Genomic DNA, 19,216 nt, shown 5'->3' with positions numbered 1-19,216 from the left:
AGACAGAGAGCGAGGCTCAAAAGCATGAGCTCAGCAAGTGATGGAGGGAGGAGATCAGGATCAGGTGCCCAGGGAGAGCAGCTGAGATCTGAGCCCTTGCCACCGCTCTTGAATTTCCTGGAGGTTGGGGTATAGTAGGAGCAAGACCAAAGTCAGGCATGTACCACAAAGGGAAATGAGGCCACAAGGTCTGCCCCAAATTGTCTGAACCTGTCTGACACCTTCTATGGAAAGCACATAGGAAAGGTTCCCTGGGTGTTTCCCAAGAGGGACATCTTGGTGTACCTGGCACCCTATCAGCTACTGAAGCTCCAACCAGCCCCACGCTGAGGGGGGGACAGCACTGGGGAGCTGGCCCAGCCCAAAGAGCTGAGGAAGAAGCCTCATCGCTGGAGGACAGAGTAGATGGAAAAAGTTCCCGTAGACTCAAAAATCAGCCAGAGTCATGGAGGAAAAAATCAGTCCCGGACTGCTAAACACAGAGGTCCACCTCCAAATCCAAGAGTACCACAGGCAAAAATTGCTGAGGGAGCTGGCAAGAGAGGTCTGGCAACACTGAATAAATGAGCAGTAACATTCACACCTGGATCATAGAATCATAGAATCGTTTAGGTTGGAAAAGACCTTTAAGATCATCAAGTAGAACAGTAAACCTCACACTGCCAAGTCCACCACTAAACCATGTCCGCAAGCACCACGTCTACACGTCTTTTAAATACCCCCAGGGATGGTGACTCCACCACTTCCCTGGGCAGCCTATCTAGCGCTTGACAACCCTTTCTGCGAAGAAATTCTTCCTAATATCCAACCTAAACCTCCCCCGGTGCAACCTGGGACCATTTCTTCTCATCCTATCACTTGCTACTTGGGAGAAGAGACCAACCCCCACCTCACTACACCCTCCTTTCAGGTAGTTGTAGAGAGCGATCAGGTCTCCCCTCAGCCTCCTTTTCTCCAGGCTAAACAACCCCAGGTCCTTCAGCCGCTCCTCATAGACTTGTGCTCTAGACCCTTCACCAGCTTTGTTGCCCTTCTCTGGACACGCTCCAGCAACTCAACGTCTTTCTTGTAGTGAGGGACCCAAAACTGGACACAGTAGTGGAGGTACAAAGGTCTGTCTCAAACCAGATGTAGTACAAGTTTTGCTCTCAGCCTCTCTTATATGCCAGACATGAAGAAAGACATTTCCACCTTTGGATGAGAGCAGTTTGGCAGCTCCTTGGGCACAGCGTAGACTTAGCACAGCTGATTGTGTTTGCTTGAAGTCAGAGGAGAGGAGACACACCAGGAAGATGAGATGGACGAAGCAAGGGAACCAAGGAGAGCTTTTCAATAGAAAATATGGAAACTGCTATTAATGTTTAATTTAGACAAGGATTTTGCTTTGCGTTGGAGCCAAGAATCAACTGTGTCGTGCAGCCCCCTTTGTTCAAACCACGGTCCTGGCAGCAGCAACTGGAATAAACTGGGAAGGGAGGTCCTGAGTGGTTTCTTCCTTCATCTTCCCCCCTGCCCATAGCCAGTGCTGCGCAAAGGGACATAAACTTTGCAGGAGCAAGTGACAACCCTGCCATTGCCTTCCCACACCCAGCCAGGGCCAGCACGCTCTGCCCTCGCCATCTCTCTGCTCACCCAGATCTGGATTCGATTTGTCCCAGCAATGGTGGGAAGAAGCTTGTCGCTTATGTCACCCATTCCTGAGTCACCTCCCAGCAGTCACCCGCTTCCTCGTGAGCTCAGCTGAGTCACCAGACGCTGTGTGCAGGGTTGCGTAACCGGAGTTCCCTCTTTGCACGGATTTGCAGGGAACCAGAGTGCCTTGTTTGCAGGGATTTGCAGGGAGCAGGGAGCAAGGATGCTGCAGGATCCTCCAGATCTAGAAGGGGCCTTCAGTCTCTTAGGGAGCATCGGTAGCGTAAGGCAAAAGGGGTGCACAGGGGTTGGAGACACCAGGACCGCCCAGTTTCCACCTGCCTTGCTGCATGGATGGAAATCCAGCCTCGATGTTGGGATTTAGCTCTGGTGATGCCTTTATGGCACGGCCAAGCGCTGCTACCTCCCGCTCGGCCATTTTTGGGCTAGATACGGACCAAAACTACAAAGGGGAAGGAGCAGAACTGCAAAGCCAGGCTCTGCCCTCAGAACAACCCTTCCCATGTCTCCCCCATGGCTGGGGAGCCATCCCCATGGCATTGTGGCACTTTGCTTATCTCCCATCCGCAACAGGAGCACGCAGCCCCCTCGTCCAGCCAGCAGCCGGGACAGCCTGGCCAGCCTCTTGCTCGATGAGGGCAGCCAAGCTCATTTCCCCTCTGCGCAGAAAAATATGGTCAACAAACTCCCAGCTGCCACCGGACAAGCCTAAATCCAGCAGAATTAGCCAACAGCCAGGTCCAAGGCACGTTTTGGTGAGTTTTTAAAGCCACGTGCTCCAGCAGTAGCTCTGGCAGCCATTGAAAGCTTTGAGAGCGAGGATTTGAACTCGGGATGTCCCAGCTCCGACAAAGGTGAGAATTACATCGGGGTCTAACCCTTCCAGTGAGGATTTATCAGGCAGGGTTATAGCTTTATAAAATCCTGCTTACCAATTGCCCTGGGCGAGTTATTTGCTTTGGCAGCTGATCCAGCCGTAATAACCGTTATTAACCTCATCAAAGCCCAACCGATGAGTCGTGGGAGATGTTCTGCCACTGCAAGGGTGTGCAAGTCAGCTGCAAAATCTACAGATGTGATAGATCGCTGTTAGGGACACAGCTATAGCTCACATTCGAATCAATTAGTTTGCAAATTTGGGTAGAAGATGTACATTTGATGCACCTTTTCAAATCGCCGAGACACTGGTTTTCTGTTTTACAAATGAAAAAGCCAGATATGTTGTCTAAAATGACACGGGTGACCAATCTAGGCTGGCAAATTCTCAATTTAAAGCAATAAATGCTGATACGCACCCTTGAACTAATGTCTCTTGGGCCAAAAATGCATTTTTATTTCATTAATTCCATTGTTTCCATTTATTTCCTGAATGCCTCATGTTGGATAACCTGCAATATTTTGTAGGTTAGGTGGTTTAACCCCCAATGACAAGACAACTGGGAAGAGGAAAACTGGCATTGAGAAGGGCAGTGTTGACTTTTGAGGAGGAATCGTGATGCTTGAAGAAGGACAAGAAGTCAAGAATAAAAATGTGAGGGGACAGGCAGAGGGAAAGAATATTAAAGACCTTGAAGAGCAAATTCTGTAGTGTTGTTTTGGTAATAAAATTGCAGTGTTTAAAAGTGGCTGAAAATGGTGAATTAGGAAAAACCTGGGTGGATGCACCCAGAAGGAGGTCTGGCAGCCCGACTGTGCAGCACAGGCTTTGGGGTCAAGGAGGAGCACGCTTCACTCCTATCCTAAGCCAAGCCAAGCTATTTGCTTATTAAATAAATCTGCATTTCATACCCTTGTCCTAGGCAATAATGATTTTAAACCCTGGAGATGAAAAAAAACCCATACCCATGTTATTTAGGACTTTTTTTTTTTTTTTTTTTGTGGGAGATGAATATGCATAGAAACTTTTTTTCTTAAGCTTAGAGGTGTTGGTCCTGCAGCAGCTTCGTTAGGAGCTATTTGCTGCTAATGTTGAAGCAGGGACACCATGAGTCAATCAGCAGTAATTTAACAAGAAGGTTGCCCAAGACCTCCTGGCTGTTTTCCTTATCTCATTCCTGTAGTGGTGGATTTTGCTCCAAAGGCTGAAGCTTGCCATGGCCTGAGCAAACACCATTTATTTCTCTGATACACTACAAAATCCTGCAAAAGCAAAAAAGGGGGTGTTTCATGCCTGCTTTGGGCACACAAGGGATTTACAGGCTCCCTGGAGAGCATCTCTAACGGGGAAACTTTCCTGGCTGCGTTCAGCTTCATATATAAAAACAACTTATCTCAAAAATTGGCATGTTTTTGTCCCAAGCCAAGTGAAAAAGGGATAGCAACATCAACACTTCCCCAGAGAGAGCAGAAAGGTCAGCAGTCCCTGCAAAGTTTTACTTCTTAGTTTCAGTTCTTGAAAAAGCTGCAAAGTATTTGCGGAAAAACAGGCGGCTGCTCCCCCCCAGACAAAGAGCGGAGGAGATTGGCGTAGCCCGAAGGATGGGATCCATGATGCCCATTACAAACTAAAAGGTGTTTTGTAGGACTGCACAGGTTTAAAATTGCTAATATGCAACTTCTAGGAAGAAACCCATTTGGAATTAAGGAGTTACTGGGAATGAAGAGGTACATGCAGGAATCGCTGGGAAAAATGAGCATTAGTGATGTCCTGACCCCAGCTCCCTGGAATCACATGCCGTGCCCGCATGGCTGGTGGCACCGAGGACTTCTGAGTCAGGTCGTACAAAGGGCAGGACAAAAATCAGGTTCTTTTGCCTGTGTTTTAGGTCAAAAAAACCTCACAGGCAACATGGAAAACCACAAAATCAAACAGTAACGAGCAGAGCAAGGAAGTCCTGTGTGAGTCAGAGGAGATTAGGGAGGTTACAAGTGATTTATTTACTTTTTTATTATTATTTTAATTGCCAAAGCATAAATAAAAACATAGTGAAGGGCTTTACTCTTTGCTGGTTAAAAATTATATGTAAAGGCAGGCAATAGTCCAAGGGTGTTTGCACACAGTGTATCGAAGCATAAATACGCTTAAACACAGCAACAGCATCTCCAATTTTACTGCACAAATACCAGGGTATACTGACGTGCGGAAACGGACTGCACAATCAGCGAGATTGTAAAGTAGGTATGTTCATTCAGCGCTGGGCAGCACGGGGGGTAGTCCCACCAAAGTCATGCGCGCCTGACGCGGCAGTTCGCTTCAAATTTATACAGTCAAGTGTTACATATACATGAAGTTTCACAATATGCCTATACATAGGCATGATCTATCCCCGCTTCATATTAAAATTAGTTCCAAAAGTCACAAGGCTGGTCTTGGCTGGTTTTTAGGGTGGACTGCTGCTTCTTATCAGGGACTATCTCCTGCCCCAGCCAGCCTCAACAATGCAAATGTTAAGCACCACTTCTCATCCTCTTGGGCCACGTCTACCTCTATTGAAATTTCTTTAACTTCATTATAAGCTAGATAATTATTAAACAGTTCTTATCTACATCCATATATCTACTATATCTACTAAGGTTCCTTTGGCTCCCCGTTTCAATATGGTCAAGTGTATTAAATATTATTTTTCCAATTTTTTTCATCACTTCACTAGGAAGCCTTCTAAACCAAAATCAATCTTTAAAATGTGAATGTGACCAAAAAAAAGATTGGATATAAATGGCAGCAGGGGAAAAAAAGTATACTCGCTGATTTTCTAGAGAAACTAACAAACCTTCCAAAAAGTAGAACGCAAATGCTAAAATGTATGTAAAAATATGCATATAAAGCACAGTGCTTGTAAAAACCCAACAGAAGGAGAGGGATCTCACCAACTGCCAAGGGATGCATTTGTGACCTTGCAGAAATGCTCTGAGGTGCCTGGACAGTTTGGAGCAGCCTTGCCCAGGTGTCACAGACGAAGCTGGGAAGAAATGAGGATTAATCATCTGCTTTTATTCCATCTCGTTTGGCATCTGCTTGTGTCCTGCCATAAGGCCTGAGCTCCTATAAGGCACCTAAACCTTTCTGAAAGTCTAGAGAAGCCAGTCAGCAGCATTGCATCCCTCTGACCTTTGCAGACCAGCCCTTCTGCTCCATCGGTGCAGCACCAAGCACCACGGACCGTCCCTGCTAAGGAGTCCTCAGGGTTCCCCTTTTCAATGTCTGAAATAAGTCCCAGGTGATTTCCTTTGCCAAGCTTTGATTTTCCACACTGGCTGCCGGATGTCTAGACTTCTGATCGCTGATTAGAGTTATTGTTTTCTCTTCCAGGCCAAATGGTCTGTCCATTTCTGAGGGTGGTGGTGAATATATTTTATCCCCTCCCTCTCCCAGAGAGGGGTGAGAAAAGAAAAAAATGGATGGTCTTTCTCATTAAAGAGCACCTTTAGCATCCTTGGGGTTTAGAACAGGGCTTGAAACTGGCTCTTAAGATGACCTTTTTGTGTGTTCATCCTTTTTCTGAAAATCAGCCAAAATGAGGGGGAAAAAAAGTCAGTGAACACAGTAACGACACAGTAAAAACCTTGCTGGACTTCCAGATGAAAACTTCAAAGGTTGCTGGCGCGACGGAGGTGGGACGGGCAGGGGATGGAGATAGGACGCAGGAGAGAAGCGGGCAGGATGGAAGCTGGCTGGAGGTGGGAAGCAGTCAGGATGGAGGTGGGATGGAAACAGGATAGTGGTGGGATGCAAGCAGGTTGGAGGAGGAAAGTTAGGTGGGATGGAGGCAGGATGGGGGAGAGAAGCAAGATGTGGGTGGCATTAAGGAGCGATGGGGATGTAATGCAGGTGGGATTGAGGAGGGGTGAAGATGGAATGCAGGTGGGATTGAGGAGGGGTGCAGGCAGGCTGGAGGAGGGGAGCAGGCAGGCTGCACGCAGGATGCGGGTGGGATTGAGGAGGGATGGAGGTGGGATGCAGGTGGGATTGAGGAGGGATGGAGGTGGAATGCAGGTGGGATTGAGGAAGGATGCAGGCTGGATGCAGGTGGGATTGAGGAGGGATGAAGGTGGAATGCAGGTGGGATTGAGGAGGGATGGAGGTGGAATGCAGGTGGGATTGAGGAGGGATGCAGGCAGGCTGGAGGGGGGATGCAGGTGGGATTGAGGAGGGATGGAGGTGGAATGCAGGTGGGCTTGAGGAGGGATGGAGGTGGAATGCAGGTGGGCTTGAGGAGGGATGGAGGTGGAATGCAGGTGGGATTGAGGAAGGATGGAGGTGGAATGCAGGTGGGATTGAGGAGGGATGGAGGTGGAATGCAGGTGGGATTGAGGAAGGATGGAGGTGGAATGCAGGTGGGCTTGAGGAGGGATGGAGGTGGAATGCAGGTGGGCTTGAGGAGGGATGGAGGTGGAATGCAGGTGGGATTGAGGAGGGATGGAGGTGGAATGCAGGTGGGCTTGAGGAGGGATGCAGGCAGGCTGGAGGGGGGATGCAGGTGGGATTGAGGAAGGATGGAGGTGGAATGCAGGTGGGATTGAGGAGGGATGGAGGTGGAATGCAGGTGGGATTGAGGAGGGATGGAGGTGGAATGCAGGTGGGATTGAGGAGGGATGGAGGTGGAATGCAGGTGGGCTTGAGGAGGGATGCAGGCAGGCTGGAGGGGGGATGCAGGCGGGACGCGGGTGGGCTCGGGGAGGGAGGCCGGCAGGCTGCGGGCGGGCGGGGGGCCGGCGGCGGGCCGGAGGCGGGGAGCAGGCAGGATGCCGTCACGGCGGGGGCGGGCCGTGCCCGGGATGACTCAGCCGCCGGGCGCTGCCCCTTCCGCGGCCGCCGGGGGAGCGCGGAGCCGGTGCGGCCGTGCGGGGCGGTGAGTGCCGGCGGGGGGGGGGCCGGGGCCGGTAAGGGGAGAGGATGCTGCGCGGCGTGGGGCAGGGGGACGCGGGGGGGAGTGGGGAGGGGGCACCCCCTTTTGCTGCTGCCGTGGGGGGAGCAGCGGGGCCGGGCAGGGAGGTCTGAGCCCCCCCGGGGGGGGGGGGGGGGGGAGCTGCGAACCCCCTCCCCGAGGGGCAGCAGGAGCGTTTCCCACGTTTTCCAGCTGGGTTTTGGGGGGTTTTTTTGGCCGCGGTGGGTCCGGGAGGGATGCTCTGCGGCTCGGTGGGTTGCAGGGAAAATGCCGTTAACCCTCAGTGCGTCTCAAAACCAGCAAAGCTTCAGCTGTAAGTGGTAGGGGAGGAGAGAGGAAACCTTGTTTTCATGATGAAGACAGAAAAAAAAAACCCCAAAACCCAGCCCTGCTCGTCAGCTGACGCTAAGGAGGTCGGTTTGGCACCCGCTGAAGGGCTTCTGGGAACATCCCGTGATGCGGGGCTGAGCCTGGGTCTGCACCAGGGCCGTGGCTTGGAGATGGTGCTGGGGAAAAGCTGCCTCGCATCTGTCTGTCCTGCAGTATATCTGGCGTGCAATATATCTGTTGGCCGTATATCGCACTCTCAGGGTTGTGCTGCGGGCATGATATAGCAAAGATCGCTTCCTTCTTGTATTTACCTCTAGGTTGTGAAGTTGAGGGTGCGGGTGAGGGTAAGGAATTTCAGTAGCGCAGAGTGGCTGCTACAGCAGCTGAGGTCTTGTGCAAGGCTCTGGTTTGTGGATTGGCCTGTAAGAAGAAGAAAGGGAAAAAAAAAAAAAAATCAGTGCAGCTCCATTTGGGAGGAATCTTGCGCTTTCTGTGAATGTAAGCTGTAGAGGCGAGCGCTGCAACTTTGTCTCAAGGTGTATTTCTTTTGCCAGATACCTAACCCGTGCTAATGATTTGGCTTTCCTGGAAAGGAATGGGTGTGGGGAAGAGTGCCTCATGCTGCTTTTCTTTTTTAAAGGATGAAAAAAAATCAAGCTTTGACAATAGCTGCAATGAAGTCACCAGGCCACAAGTTTGGTGCATGCCTGTGGGACCACCAAGCTAACCTGGCGGTGCAGCAAGCTGAGCTGGATTGCTTTGTTTATAGGCTTGCTTTATTGTGGCTTAGAGTCACGCACAAATCCTGGCAGCCAGAACAAAGGACAAAGCTCAGCTTGGGTAAAGGGCTTCTTGCTGGAGGAGGACACATGACTTGGGCTTTGCTGAGTACCTCTCACCCTGGAGGGGTGGGGGTGTTAGAGCTGGGGGGGGTGGGACAGCTTTTATCTTCCTCCCAGCCTTGGAAGAGGGTGTGTGGGTGCCTTGTCTGTGCCTGGAGGGGTTTGGAGGAGCTGACAGGTACTTCAGGGCTGTGACTTATCTCATGGCCTGACCTGCCTAAACTGAGTCATGTGAGCTGGGCTTTGAATAGCCTGTTTGGGGGTGGTTTGGTTTTTTGGGGTTTTTTTTTGATTGTGCAGAGAAATGCCCGGTTAAATGGGACTTGTGGGCTTTGATTTCTGGGTGATGTGGAGAAGACCTTCGTGGTGGGACTCTGCATCTCCCTCGGCCACTGGGAGGAGGCGGTGGGACCCTCCTGATCTCTGGCATAAGGTGGTCCAAGCAGTCGGAGCTCTGTCCTTGAGAAAGCAGGCAGGGAACTGCTTCTGGCTCCAAGACCTCCTGGTCAGAAGGGATGGAGAAGGCACCTGGGTGATGTCACCTCCTCCCCATCTCTCTGCCTGCGCCGATGCAGGCTGCAGCGCAGAGGGACTGCGGGTGGGTGGTGCGGCACCAGCCGCTGCCATCTCGCTTCGGTGCTCTCCTCCCTCGCATGCTGCAGCTGCGCTGAGCAGCTCATGTCGGACAGCCTTCAGCCTCAGTGCTTCCTCCTCACCGGCTGCGAGGGGTAGGCTCGAGGGCTGCGCTCAGGTGGCCCAAATTTCTTCTTTTTAAAGCAACCAGCTGGCTGAATTGAGAGAGTCCTGCCCAGGGTCAGGTGTGCTGGTGGGTAGCAGCTTTCTGGAGTTATTTCTTGCTCATCCTTCAAGAAATTGCATTACCAGATACTTTGGATCCCAAAGCAGGGGACTTGTTCTCAGCTGCCGGGTCTGCAGCCCAAGAAGAGGTAGAGCAGTTCGGGGGGCTCTTTGCAAGCCCCAAACATCCTCCAGCCATCTAGAGAGTTTACTAGGGTGAAGCTGCTGTGCCTTAAGTCCAACAGCCAAGCTTTGCTTCTGTTTTCAAGCCGCGGTAGGATGTGATCTGCGAAGACAGCCTTTGCCAGGGTTATCCTGAAGCTTCGAGGCACCTCCAGAGACCTGAGGGGTGCCAAGGAAAGGGATCTCCTGGGATTGCCGGAGAAACTCCTCTGGCCCGCTTTGGCGTGCAGAAAGAAGAGCAGCTGTGGGGTGCAGCAGCCGTTGTGCGAGTTTGGCTTTGGTGCTGCTCTTTTGGTGGCGTTTAAAATGGCCGTGGGGCTTTAGCGGGGAGGGAGGTGTGTGCGGAGGAGATAGCGGTGGTGGGGGAAGCAGGCGCGAGATAACGCTGCCACGGGAAGCGTCTTACTGCATCGTGGCAGTGGGGAAAGGAGGGCGATGGGGGAAACCAGCAGCCTTTTCTTACTTGCTGCGTTGCCGCTGGGGTCGGCGTGCCTCCGGCTGCAAGTGACTTGCTCTCGGTGGAAATTCATCCTGTGAGGCCTGTGCCTGTGCTCTCTCTCTATAGATTTGCTGTACGCAGGGTGCTTGCTAAAGCCAGGGGGGGTTAGGGAGGAAGAAATTGCATGAGATCAAGGATTTGTCCTTCCCTCTCCACCCAGGTCTTGGGATGCTCCGTGCCATCCAGCTGAGAGTTATCAGCTCCCCTCTGAGACTTCAGGCCCACAGGAGACTTCATAGAATCACAGAACGGTTTGGGTGGGAAGGGACCTTTAAAGGTCACCAGGTCCAACCCCCCTGCCATGAGCAGGGACATCTTCAACTAGATCAGGTTGCTCAGAGCCTCGTCCAACCTGAGCTTGAATGTTTTTGGGGATGGGGCATCCACCACCTCTCTGGGCAACCTGGGCCAGCGTCTCACCACCCTCAGTGTAAAAAATGTCTTCCTTGTATCTAGTCTGATTCTACCCTCTTTTAGTTTAAACCCATTACCCCTTGTCCTATCACTACAGGCCCTACTAAAAAGTCTGTCCCCATCTTTCTTATAAGCCTCTTTAGGTACTGGAAGGCCGCAATAAGGTCTGCCTGGAGCCTTCTCTTCTCCAGACTGAACAACCCCAACTCTCTCATGCCCATAGGGAGCCTTCATGCCCATAGGAGACTTGGCAAGAGGCTTGTTTGCCGAAAACAACCGACTGGCTCCCAGCTATTTGGGTTGCGCTGGGCAATGTCTCGCTGGGTTTGCTGGCCGTCAGCCATGTCACGGCGCAGATGCAATGCAGCAGAGCTTAAAAAACGAGCGGCTGTCGGAGGGGAAACTGCCTGGTGTCTGTTTTCAGTTCGGTTTCAGGTTGCCTGGAGCTCACAGCCTGCAGTCGGTGTGGTCTAGTAACCCGAGGATGTCAGATCTCCCGTGTCCGTCCATCGAGAGCTCGGTGCAAGCAGCCGTATTGCTGTGGGAGGCTTTGCAGGGCGGGTTTCAGCATGTCAGCAAATTTACAAACATCCTGCTGAAAACGAAAGTGTATCGGGTGGCTTCTGGCCTCAAAAGCCTCCTTTCTGTGCTACAGAAAATATGAAGTTGACTGCAGGAAATACAGAGGCTTTGGGGTTTAGGTTTTTGGGGTTTTTTTTTTAAAGATTTTTCATTAGAAAAGGTATTTCAGGTCAGGCTGGTCACCTATAGGCTTCCTATGGCCATGTTGAAGGGGCACAAGGCAAAAACTACAGTAGCCTTAGAAATGTGTATTTGTTTCTCTGGGTATAACCTCCTTTCTGCTGCGTGAGCAGGGGAGCACGGCGGGGACGTGAGCAGTGCCAGCGAGTCCCTCGCCCGTGAGAAACCTCTAAGCAAGCAAATACGCATGGATCACCTTCAAAGAGGTGAGATCTGGGGGTAGGAGGACCCATACGCTGCTGAAACTCAACTAGCTTTTGGGCTGAGAGTGGGAAGGAAAATAAATAAATGGTGAAAGGAGGAGGGGGAAGGAAAAAAAAAAAAGCGCCCCTTTATACAGTTAGCTGCAGCCGCCCGGGCTTGTTGCTGGCAGAAAGTAGGACACTCCTGCTGGGTTTTCTTCTCTGGAAAGGCTAAACTTGGCTGTGAGTGGGTGGAGGCAGCCTGCATGGAAATGCCTGTGCGTCTTCCCATCTCCCGACCCTGCTCAGCGAGCTCGGCTGCCGCGGGGCCGGAGGGCTGCGTGTCCGGCTGCTCGGGTGTATTTGCCCAGAAGGGTTTAAGGCCAGGCTCGCAAAGGTGATTACATGTTCAGCTCGCTGAGATGAGTAGGAATTAAAGCCTAAATATCTCTGCTGTTCAGGCTACCGTGGACTAGCTGAGGTCTCGGGTCACTCATCGGGCTTGGAGCTCGTCGGGGTGGATGTGGGGTTGGTGGAAGGGGAGCTGGGAGGTTTTGGGAGGAGGGTGCTCTGGGGTGTTTGCAGAGGTCGAGCAGCTCGCGGCCCGGCTGTGTGTCTGAGTCAGGTTTCGGGATGCGGAGCAAGCGGTTTCTGCTGGCGTTGGGGGTTAAGTTGGAGTTGGGTGATTTAATGTGAATTGGGTTAAAGAAGGCAGGAGAGCAGAGAAACCACCCAGCTCTGGAGCATCTTTGGGCTGGGTGATGCTTGTGCTCCTGCACAGCAGGCTGTGGTCCACCCTTGCTGTGCTCCTGGATTTTTCCTGCGTCTCTCTTCCCCAAACTGGGACTTTTCTGGTGCCCTGCGTTAAGGGATCCTGCTTCACAGCCTCCCTCGTGAAAAGCCCCGGTGGAGGGGAGCACAGGCAGCAGCCACAGGCAGCTCCAGTGCATGCGGACCCCCCTTTGCATGGGCAGGGGCTCGCTACCCCAGGACTGTGACCCCGATCGGGGTCCCCAGGGCAACGGGCTGGCCAAAATGAGGCCATAAAGTCCAAAAATGTGATTTGGAGTGAGATCTTCAAAGGGAAGAGCATTGCACTGGGGCGGGGGCTAGCAAGTTGCTGCGGCTGCAGCCCTGCCTGCGGTTTGCCGTGGAGGTGAGGTGTCACTTATTCTTTCTAGTCCTTATTCTCCATTTTTGTGGAAGTAAATACAGCTGTTAATACCCTCCAAATCCCTTGGATCTGCTACAAAAGATATTTTCCTGCTGCTACTAATCCTGCAGTGGTCGACAAACAGGGTTGCCTTGTCTGATTTCTTCTGAGCTGCAGGAGGAGGGTTATTAGTCTGCTCCTGAGTCTTTCCTGACCTTTGGGGTAAATCGGGATTGGGAGGGACTTCGTGCAGCCATGTGTTTTATGCTCCCACGTGTTGCTGTGACGGTCCTTCTGGCAAGCCCTTGCTCGCGGTCCGAGCACGCTTTGGGAAGGTTTCCAATGATGCCCAAATCTGGCTGCAGGTGGAGTGTCCCGTTCTGTAGCCAAGATGTGGCCGTCCGTGTCCATCCTGTGTGTCCTGGTGGCCTTCGCTAATGCTCGCAGCATTCCTTACTACCCTCCTCTCTCCAGCGACTTGGTCAACCACATAAACAAGCTCAACACCACCTGGAAGGTGAGTACCAGGTTGGTTTTTGGGGGGTTTTTTTTGGATGCATTGCTCAACAGTCTCTTTGTGGGACTCAATAGCTGAGCTTTGGGAGTCTCACCACGGTGGTTGCATCAAACCAGCCTTGGTCCCAGGTGACTTCTCCAGTGAGTTGATGCTGTCAGGGATTCCCATGGTGACAGTAACTGTGGAGCTTCTCTTTGGAGCAAAGCACTGATGAATTTGTAGAGTAGGAGCAATGCTAAGAGGATGAAACTCTGTGGGAGGCTGGAAATGAGCATTAAGTGTCAAGCCATATCAAAATGACCTGGCCAAACCCTCCTTGGCCGGGCTGCTGTGGCCAAAGCCTAGAGTTGGACCTTGGCTTACTGCTCGTGATGCGCTGATCCTGGAAGGGGCTGTGTTCTGTGTCTATAGGTACGTTGGCTCTTGGCCCCTGGGTTTTACAGCAAGTGTCAGACACTGGTTGGGCTTGAGGGAGATCTGGAGCACCAGGCTGGTCCCAGCACTGCACTTGGTGGCTGTGAAGAGTCACGTCCCGTTTCTCTGTGTCTCTTTCCCAGGCAGGGCACAACTTCCACAACACTGACATGAGCTATGTGAAGAAGCTCTGCGGCACCTTCCTGGGTGGGCCCAAGCTTCCCGAGAGGTGGGTGCTGGGAGAAGAAGATGAGGGCCCTGTAAAAGCTCGTGTGGGTGCTCCTGGTGTGTCTGGAGTGGGTGAGGGTCTCCTGGCAGACTGTGAGCAGGGTTCTCCTGGGTGCAGCTTGGTGGACATCTCGCATGGAATTAAGTACAGAAGCATGCATGGGGGAACATCCGTCCTCTGTCCTGCCAGATACTTGACCAATCGTGTAATTTGTACTCCTTGAAACTCAAAACCCTGGAGGAGCTGCTGACCCGGTCTGAGGACTTCAGGAGTATTTATTCTCCTCCAGAAAGCAAACAACAAGAGCCATTGTCCTCCAGGTCACCTTCAGAGGAGGTTGGAGAGTCCTGTGCATCCAGTCCTGTTACGCTGGTGTTCCTGTAACAGGACTTCCCTCTTCTCACTTGCAGGGTAGATTTTGCTGCAGACATGGAGCTGCCCGATAACTTTGACGCGCGGACGCAGTGGCCTAACTGTCCTACCATCAATGAGATAAGAGACCAGGGCTCTTGCGGCTCTTGCTGGGTAAGAGCACGGGCGGTTTAAGGTTGTGTCGATACAGACTTTCCTGGACAAAACCCATGCTGTTGAGTTTGCTGCTGAAATGCATAAATGGGGGGACACGGGGGATCCTGCAGTGTCTGAGCTTCTTGGTGGGTTTCTCCCAGCCAGGCTCATGCTTGCTGCACTCATTGCCAGAAGGTTGCCTGGTTTCTCTCCCATAGCCAGCTCTAACGGTCTTCCCTTGGGTTTTTGGGGCTGCCCGCAGGCTTTTGGTGCCGTAGAAGCGATTTCAGACCGAATCTGCGTTCACACAAACGCCAGGGTGAGCGTGGAGGTCTCGGCAGAGGACTTGCTGTCGTGCTGCGGCTTCGAGTGCGGCATGGGGTGAGCTGCTCGTGGCTCTTGTGCACTTAAAAGGTGGGTGGGGGGAGCAGGGACACAACCCGAAGATGCTGATCGTTTCAGCCCTGTCTTCCTAGTCTCCCTAATGAGCAGGAAGCCCCACCAGCGGTTTGTGCCGTAGATGCTGGAGTTGGGTGGGAACACAAAGGTGACTGCATGGACTGAAAGTCCCTCTGGGCTGCGTCCTGCCCCCAGCAGTAGCGGATGATGATGGCTGGTGGAGGAAGGGCAAGCACGTAACGATGCTTTCCCATACAGAGTTGGCAGCTGCCTAAGCCAAAGGAAGGATCTTTTAATAGCCCCAAAGCCTTGGTTTTCAGGCACAAGCCTTTTGCCTGTGGCTTTTGCAGTTGTCGAGAGCAGGGTGGGGAGTTGGGTCTCCAAGTCGTGTGGCTTCTGCCGCTCCTGGCAGCAGAGGCTGACCGGGCACCTGGTAAGGAGGCATCACCGCTTTGGGATTTGGAGACATGGGTGCTCTTAGCTCCTTCTTGCCCTGAGGTTTTGGTGTCTCGAGGCCTAGAAATCCTGGGGAAGGCAGGGACAGACTTAAAAAGGTTCAACGTGCTGGAACTGCTGTCTTTTTCTCCAGGTGCAACGGTGGTTACCCCTCCGGCGCGTGGAGGTACTGGACAGAGAGGGGCCTCGTGTCTGGGGGTCTCTACGATTCCCATGTGGGTAAGTCCTGGCAGATGCCCTTGTGAAAGCAAAGAGGAGCATCTCTGCTCAGTTACAGGTTCATGTCCTTCAGGGTGCTTCTCTTCTGGTCTGCATCCTTGTGTGGCTGCTCCCTCCTTCAGGTCTGGGCTCAAACACCTCTGCTAGCCCAGCTGGCTGCTCCTGGCCCCATGGCTCCTTCTGGTCACCCCTTGGGACAAGGGTCCCCGAGCAGCACCTAGTGGCAGGAGACCCATCCAGGAAGGGAGAACAGTAGCCAGACTTAACAACCCCACAAGGCTCCTGCTTCCATAGCAGGAAAGAATCAGGTTGTGAATTTTTTTGTTATTGCTGGTTTTGGACCAGTTCAGTACACTTTGGATGAGGGCAGGAGTCTTCCTGACATGTTTCCCCCTCAAAAAGTAACTTCCAGACTGGAAATCTCCATCTCCTCCTAGCATGGCCATGAGTTGGTTCATGTTTCCATCTCCTCCATCACCTTGTCAAGACAGAGGTGGTGGGAAGCAGGTCCAGAGGGCAAACCCATTGCTGATGCAGGGATTGCTCATCTGGCAGTGGCAGACCTACTTTTGCTCGCACCCCACTGATCTGTGGGGTTTCTAGGTCAGAAACATCATATCCTTTCTCAGGGCATCTGGTGCCTTCTCCAGCATGGCTGTTGGATGCTTGGGGACAGCCAGTTCATGCTCCCTCTGTCCTCAACAGGCTGCCGTCCCTACTCCATCCCACCGTGTGAGCACCACGTCAACGGCTCCCGGCCGCCGTGCACCGGGGAGGGGGGGGAAACCCCCAGGTGCAGCCGGCACTGCGAACCTGGCTACTCCCCCTCGTACAAGGAGGACAAGCACTACGGTAAGGGAGGTGGTCTTGGCCGCTGCTTGATGCACGGCAGCTCCAGAGCTGTTCCTAGTGGTAGCTTGGTGGGGTTGGACCTCTTTCTAAGCTGTTTTATGGTGGCTTTTTTCTGTGGCCTCAGGATGGGTGGTCCTGGAGCAAGCCTGGCAGATGCAGAGTTTGTATTTGCGGAGACTCAACAGAGATGGGGGAACTGATCCGAGCCCTCGTGGTGCACATGCCTGGGTTGAAGAGCATAGTGCTGAGCCCTGGGGGGGTCCTGTGTAAAAGCCACCTTCTTCCTACTCCTTGGTGGCAGCCAGCACTATACCTGTAGGAAAGTCTGGCTGTTTCTTGGAGATTTGTCTTAGCCTCGAGTAATTTGGTTTGGTTTGGAAGTGAAGATGTGCAAGGGGAAAACTTCCCTTCCCACCGAAGCTGCCTGGAATAGGTCTTTGGGTACAGAACAGGACTCGAGTTAAGTTGTTCCCTCTGGAAGAGGGGTGGTTGGAGCCCAATTTCCCTGCCTGGCTGTGTCAGCTGGGTTTGAATTTAACTTTGAAGTGGAGAAGGCTTCTTGCACGGGCATGCCAAGCAGTCGCTGTCCAGCTGTCCCGAGACCTGTGTGGCCCGACAATGCCGTACTAATGGTGGGATTTTTTTTTTTCTCTCTAGGCATCACATCCTACGGTGTCCCCCACAGCGAGAAGGAAATCATGGCTGAGATCTACAAGAACGGCCCGGTGGAAGGAGCCTTTATTGTCTATGAGGACTTCCTGATGTACAAGTCTGGTGAGCATCAGCACCGAGGCTGTAGGGAGCCCTGTTCCCTACTTCATCCATAGGGTCCATTTTTTTGTGGAACCTTTTCCCTCTACTCAAATCTGAAAGGGGATCTCAAGTTCATGCTTGAATATCTGGTGTTGCAAGAACATGGGCAGGTACCATCTCCTGTATCCGTTGGTTTACAGCAAGGGGAATAGGTGTTTGGGACCGGCTCAGGGAGGAAGCCCCAAAGGGGAGCTCCCAGAACTGCAGCGAGAAAAACAGCTAGGATTTTAGGTAAAATCCTGGCAGATGGCTCTCCTGGTGTAGACCCCAGTTCCCTGTTCTGAACTGCTTGGGATGTGCTGCCTTTTGGGCTCCTTCCCGAGTGCCTCTGGGTGTCCTGCGTGCCGAGCTGACACTTAGCATCAGTCTTTCCTCCAGACTCTACATGAAGCTTCAGGTTTGCATTTAACAAAAAAAAAAAAACCAAAACAAAACCTTCTCGGCTGGTCTCCGGGCTTCGATATAGAATTTCTCACGCGCTGGCAGCGGTCTGAGGTGGGCGCCCGTTGATGTCTTGCCGTGTTGCCTTGCAGGGGTCTACCAGCACGTGTCCGGCGAGCAGGTTGGAGGCCACGCGATCCGGATCCTGGGCTGGGGGGTGGACAACGGCACTCCGTACTGGCTGGCCGCCAACTCCTGGAACACCGACTGGGGGGACAATGGTGAGGCACCCCTGGATGCTGCCGGAGGGAACCCCTTCCCCGTTCTCCTTGGCGTGATGGGGACGTTGACTTTTGCTCTTGGTGTGCTTCCAGGCTTCTTCAAAATTCTCCGAGGAGAGGACCACTGCGGCATCGAGTCCGAGATCGTGGCTGGCATCCCCAGTACGGAGCAGTACTGGAAGAGGGTGTAACCCTTTTGATCAAACCACAAGTAATCCTGAGTCCCCGATACTTTTAACTGATAGTGGGTTGGGTGCAGAGCCCCCCCCCTTCTAAGAGACTATAGTTGAGGTTACTTTATTAAAGCTTTTTATCTTTTTTTTTTTTTTTTTTTTTTTTTAATTGTGTGGTGGAGCTGGAGGTAGAACTGCTCTCTGCAAGCCCTCTGCTCCTGGTGGGTCGCAGCTATGGGGCATTCCCTGCTCAAAGGACTGCTGGAGGGCTCGCTGGCCTCTTGTGCCATGGTATTTGGTTAGCCTGGACCCCTTCCAGCCCAGTCTGTTACTGGGAGGGTAGGAAGCAGTAGCTTTGTGCTGGGACGAGGGACTTGGTGGGGCAGCGGAGATGGATCTTGCTGGGAAGCCGTGGCCAGGGGTGATTGTGCACCCTTGGCCGGGTTGGTCTGACTGTTAGCACCTAAAATAAGCAGGGTATGTTAGCGTGTGCCTTGAATTGGCTGAACTTAGACCTATTAATGACAAAATACCGATGAACTTCATGTGGGGCTGGCTCTGGCCGGAGCTGCGGTAATGCCCCTTGCTGCCTGCAAGAAGTCCTTTGTGCATCGCTTGCTCTGCTCCATCCATTCAGCTGCTTTTAAAACCACTCATTCCTCAGCTGTTTATTTGCTTTTTTTTCTGCTGTAGCCTGGGGTTATTGATCCTAGGAGAGGGCCTGCCTGGAGCTCCACAAGCCTTTGATCAAATGTCCCACAAGGTCTAGGAGGACGCTGGAAAGTGCAAATCACTTTTTTCATCCGTGGCGGGGCAGCTTGGTGCGTGCAGTGGGTCGTGCCTTGGCAAGGGTGCTGCATCTTAACTGGTGTGGTGCTTGGGGACTGCAGGTGCTGAACGCTGAGCAGAGGTGAGGGATGTTCCCCAGGTCTGCTGCAGGGAGCTCATGCAGATGCTTGGAGGTATCTCACTAACTTGCACACAAATGAAGCTTTTTTCTTTTCGAGCCACAGACATTAAGGAAGAAGAAAAGAATTGTTATTTTTCTTACTGGGGGGATGTGCGATAGTTGTGTAGGAGGAATCGTATGATTTGCCAACACTAATAGAGCGAAAGAGCTTTTTTTTAAATTTTATTTTAAAGCACAAAATATATTGCTGAGCTGAGGCTACGGGCCTGAAATGCGTGAAGCAGGCTCTCCTTTGCACTGTAAAATAGCCCCTTACCTCTGCTTACTCAGACTCCAGTGAGACAGAGCTGTGGTGTATATGATTGGAACAACTGTGCCAATAAATGATTTCTCTGGTGTCTTGTCTCCTGGCCCTTGGTTGCTT

General features: G+C 52.3%; 2 protein-coding genes across 2 annotated transcripts; one reads left to right on the top strand and one right to left on the bottom strand.

Annotated features, from left to right (window-relative positions):
- Nucleotides 1-2,634: 2,634 nt before the first annotated feature.
- Nucleotides 2,635-7,830, bottom strand: LOC121233836 (formin-2-like). Its single transcript, XM_041128934.1, has 3 exons — nt 7,820-7,830; nt 5,487-7,207; nt 2,635-2,720 (listed from the first exon to the last, which is right to left on the bottom strand). Exons 1-2 carry the CDS (start codon nt 7,828-7,830, stop codon nt 6,181-6,183), a joined length of 1,038 nt encoding a protein of 345 aa, XP_040984868.1. The 3' UTR covers nt 2,635-2,720; nt 5,487-6,180.
- CTSB (cathepsin B) lies at nt 7,315-19,190 on the top strand. The gene is made up of 10 exons (XM_030037036.1): nt 7,315-7,442; nt 13,007-13,158; nt 13,716-13,801; nt 14,212-14,326; nt 14,571-14,689; nt 15,297-15,382; nt 16,088-16,234; nt 16,892-17,008; nt 17,581-17,709; nt 17,803-19,190. The coding sequence occupies exons 2-10, from the start codon at nt 13,033-13,035 to the stop codon at nt 17,898-17,900; spliced, it is 1,023 nt and encodes a 340-aa protein (XP_029892896.1). The 5' UTR covers nt 7,315-7,442; nt 13,007-13,032; the 3' UTR covers nt 17,901-19,190.
- The last annotated feature ends 26 nt before the right edge of the window (nt 19,191-19,216 follow it).

The sequence above is a fragment of the Aquila chrysaetos genome, chromosome 15 (genome assembly GCF_900496995.4).
Source record: "Aquila chrysaetos chrysaetos chromosome 15, bAquChr1.4, whole genome shotgun sequence".
NCBI lineage: Eukaryota > Metazoa > Chordata > Aves > Accipitriformes > Accipitridae > Aquila > Aquila chrysaetos.
This window is presented reverse-complemented; position numbering and strand designations above follow the sequence as displayed.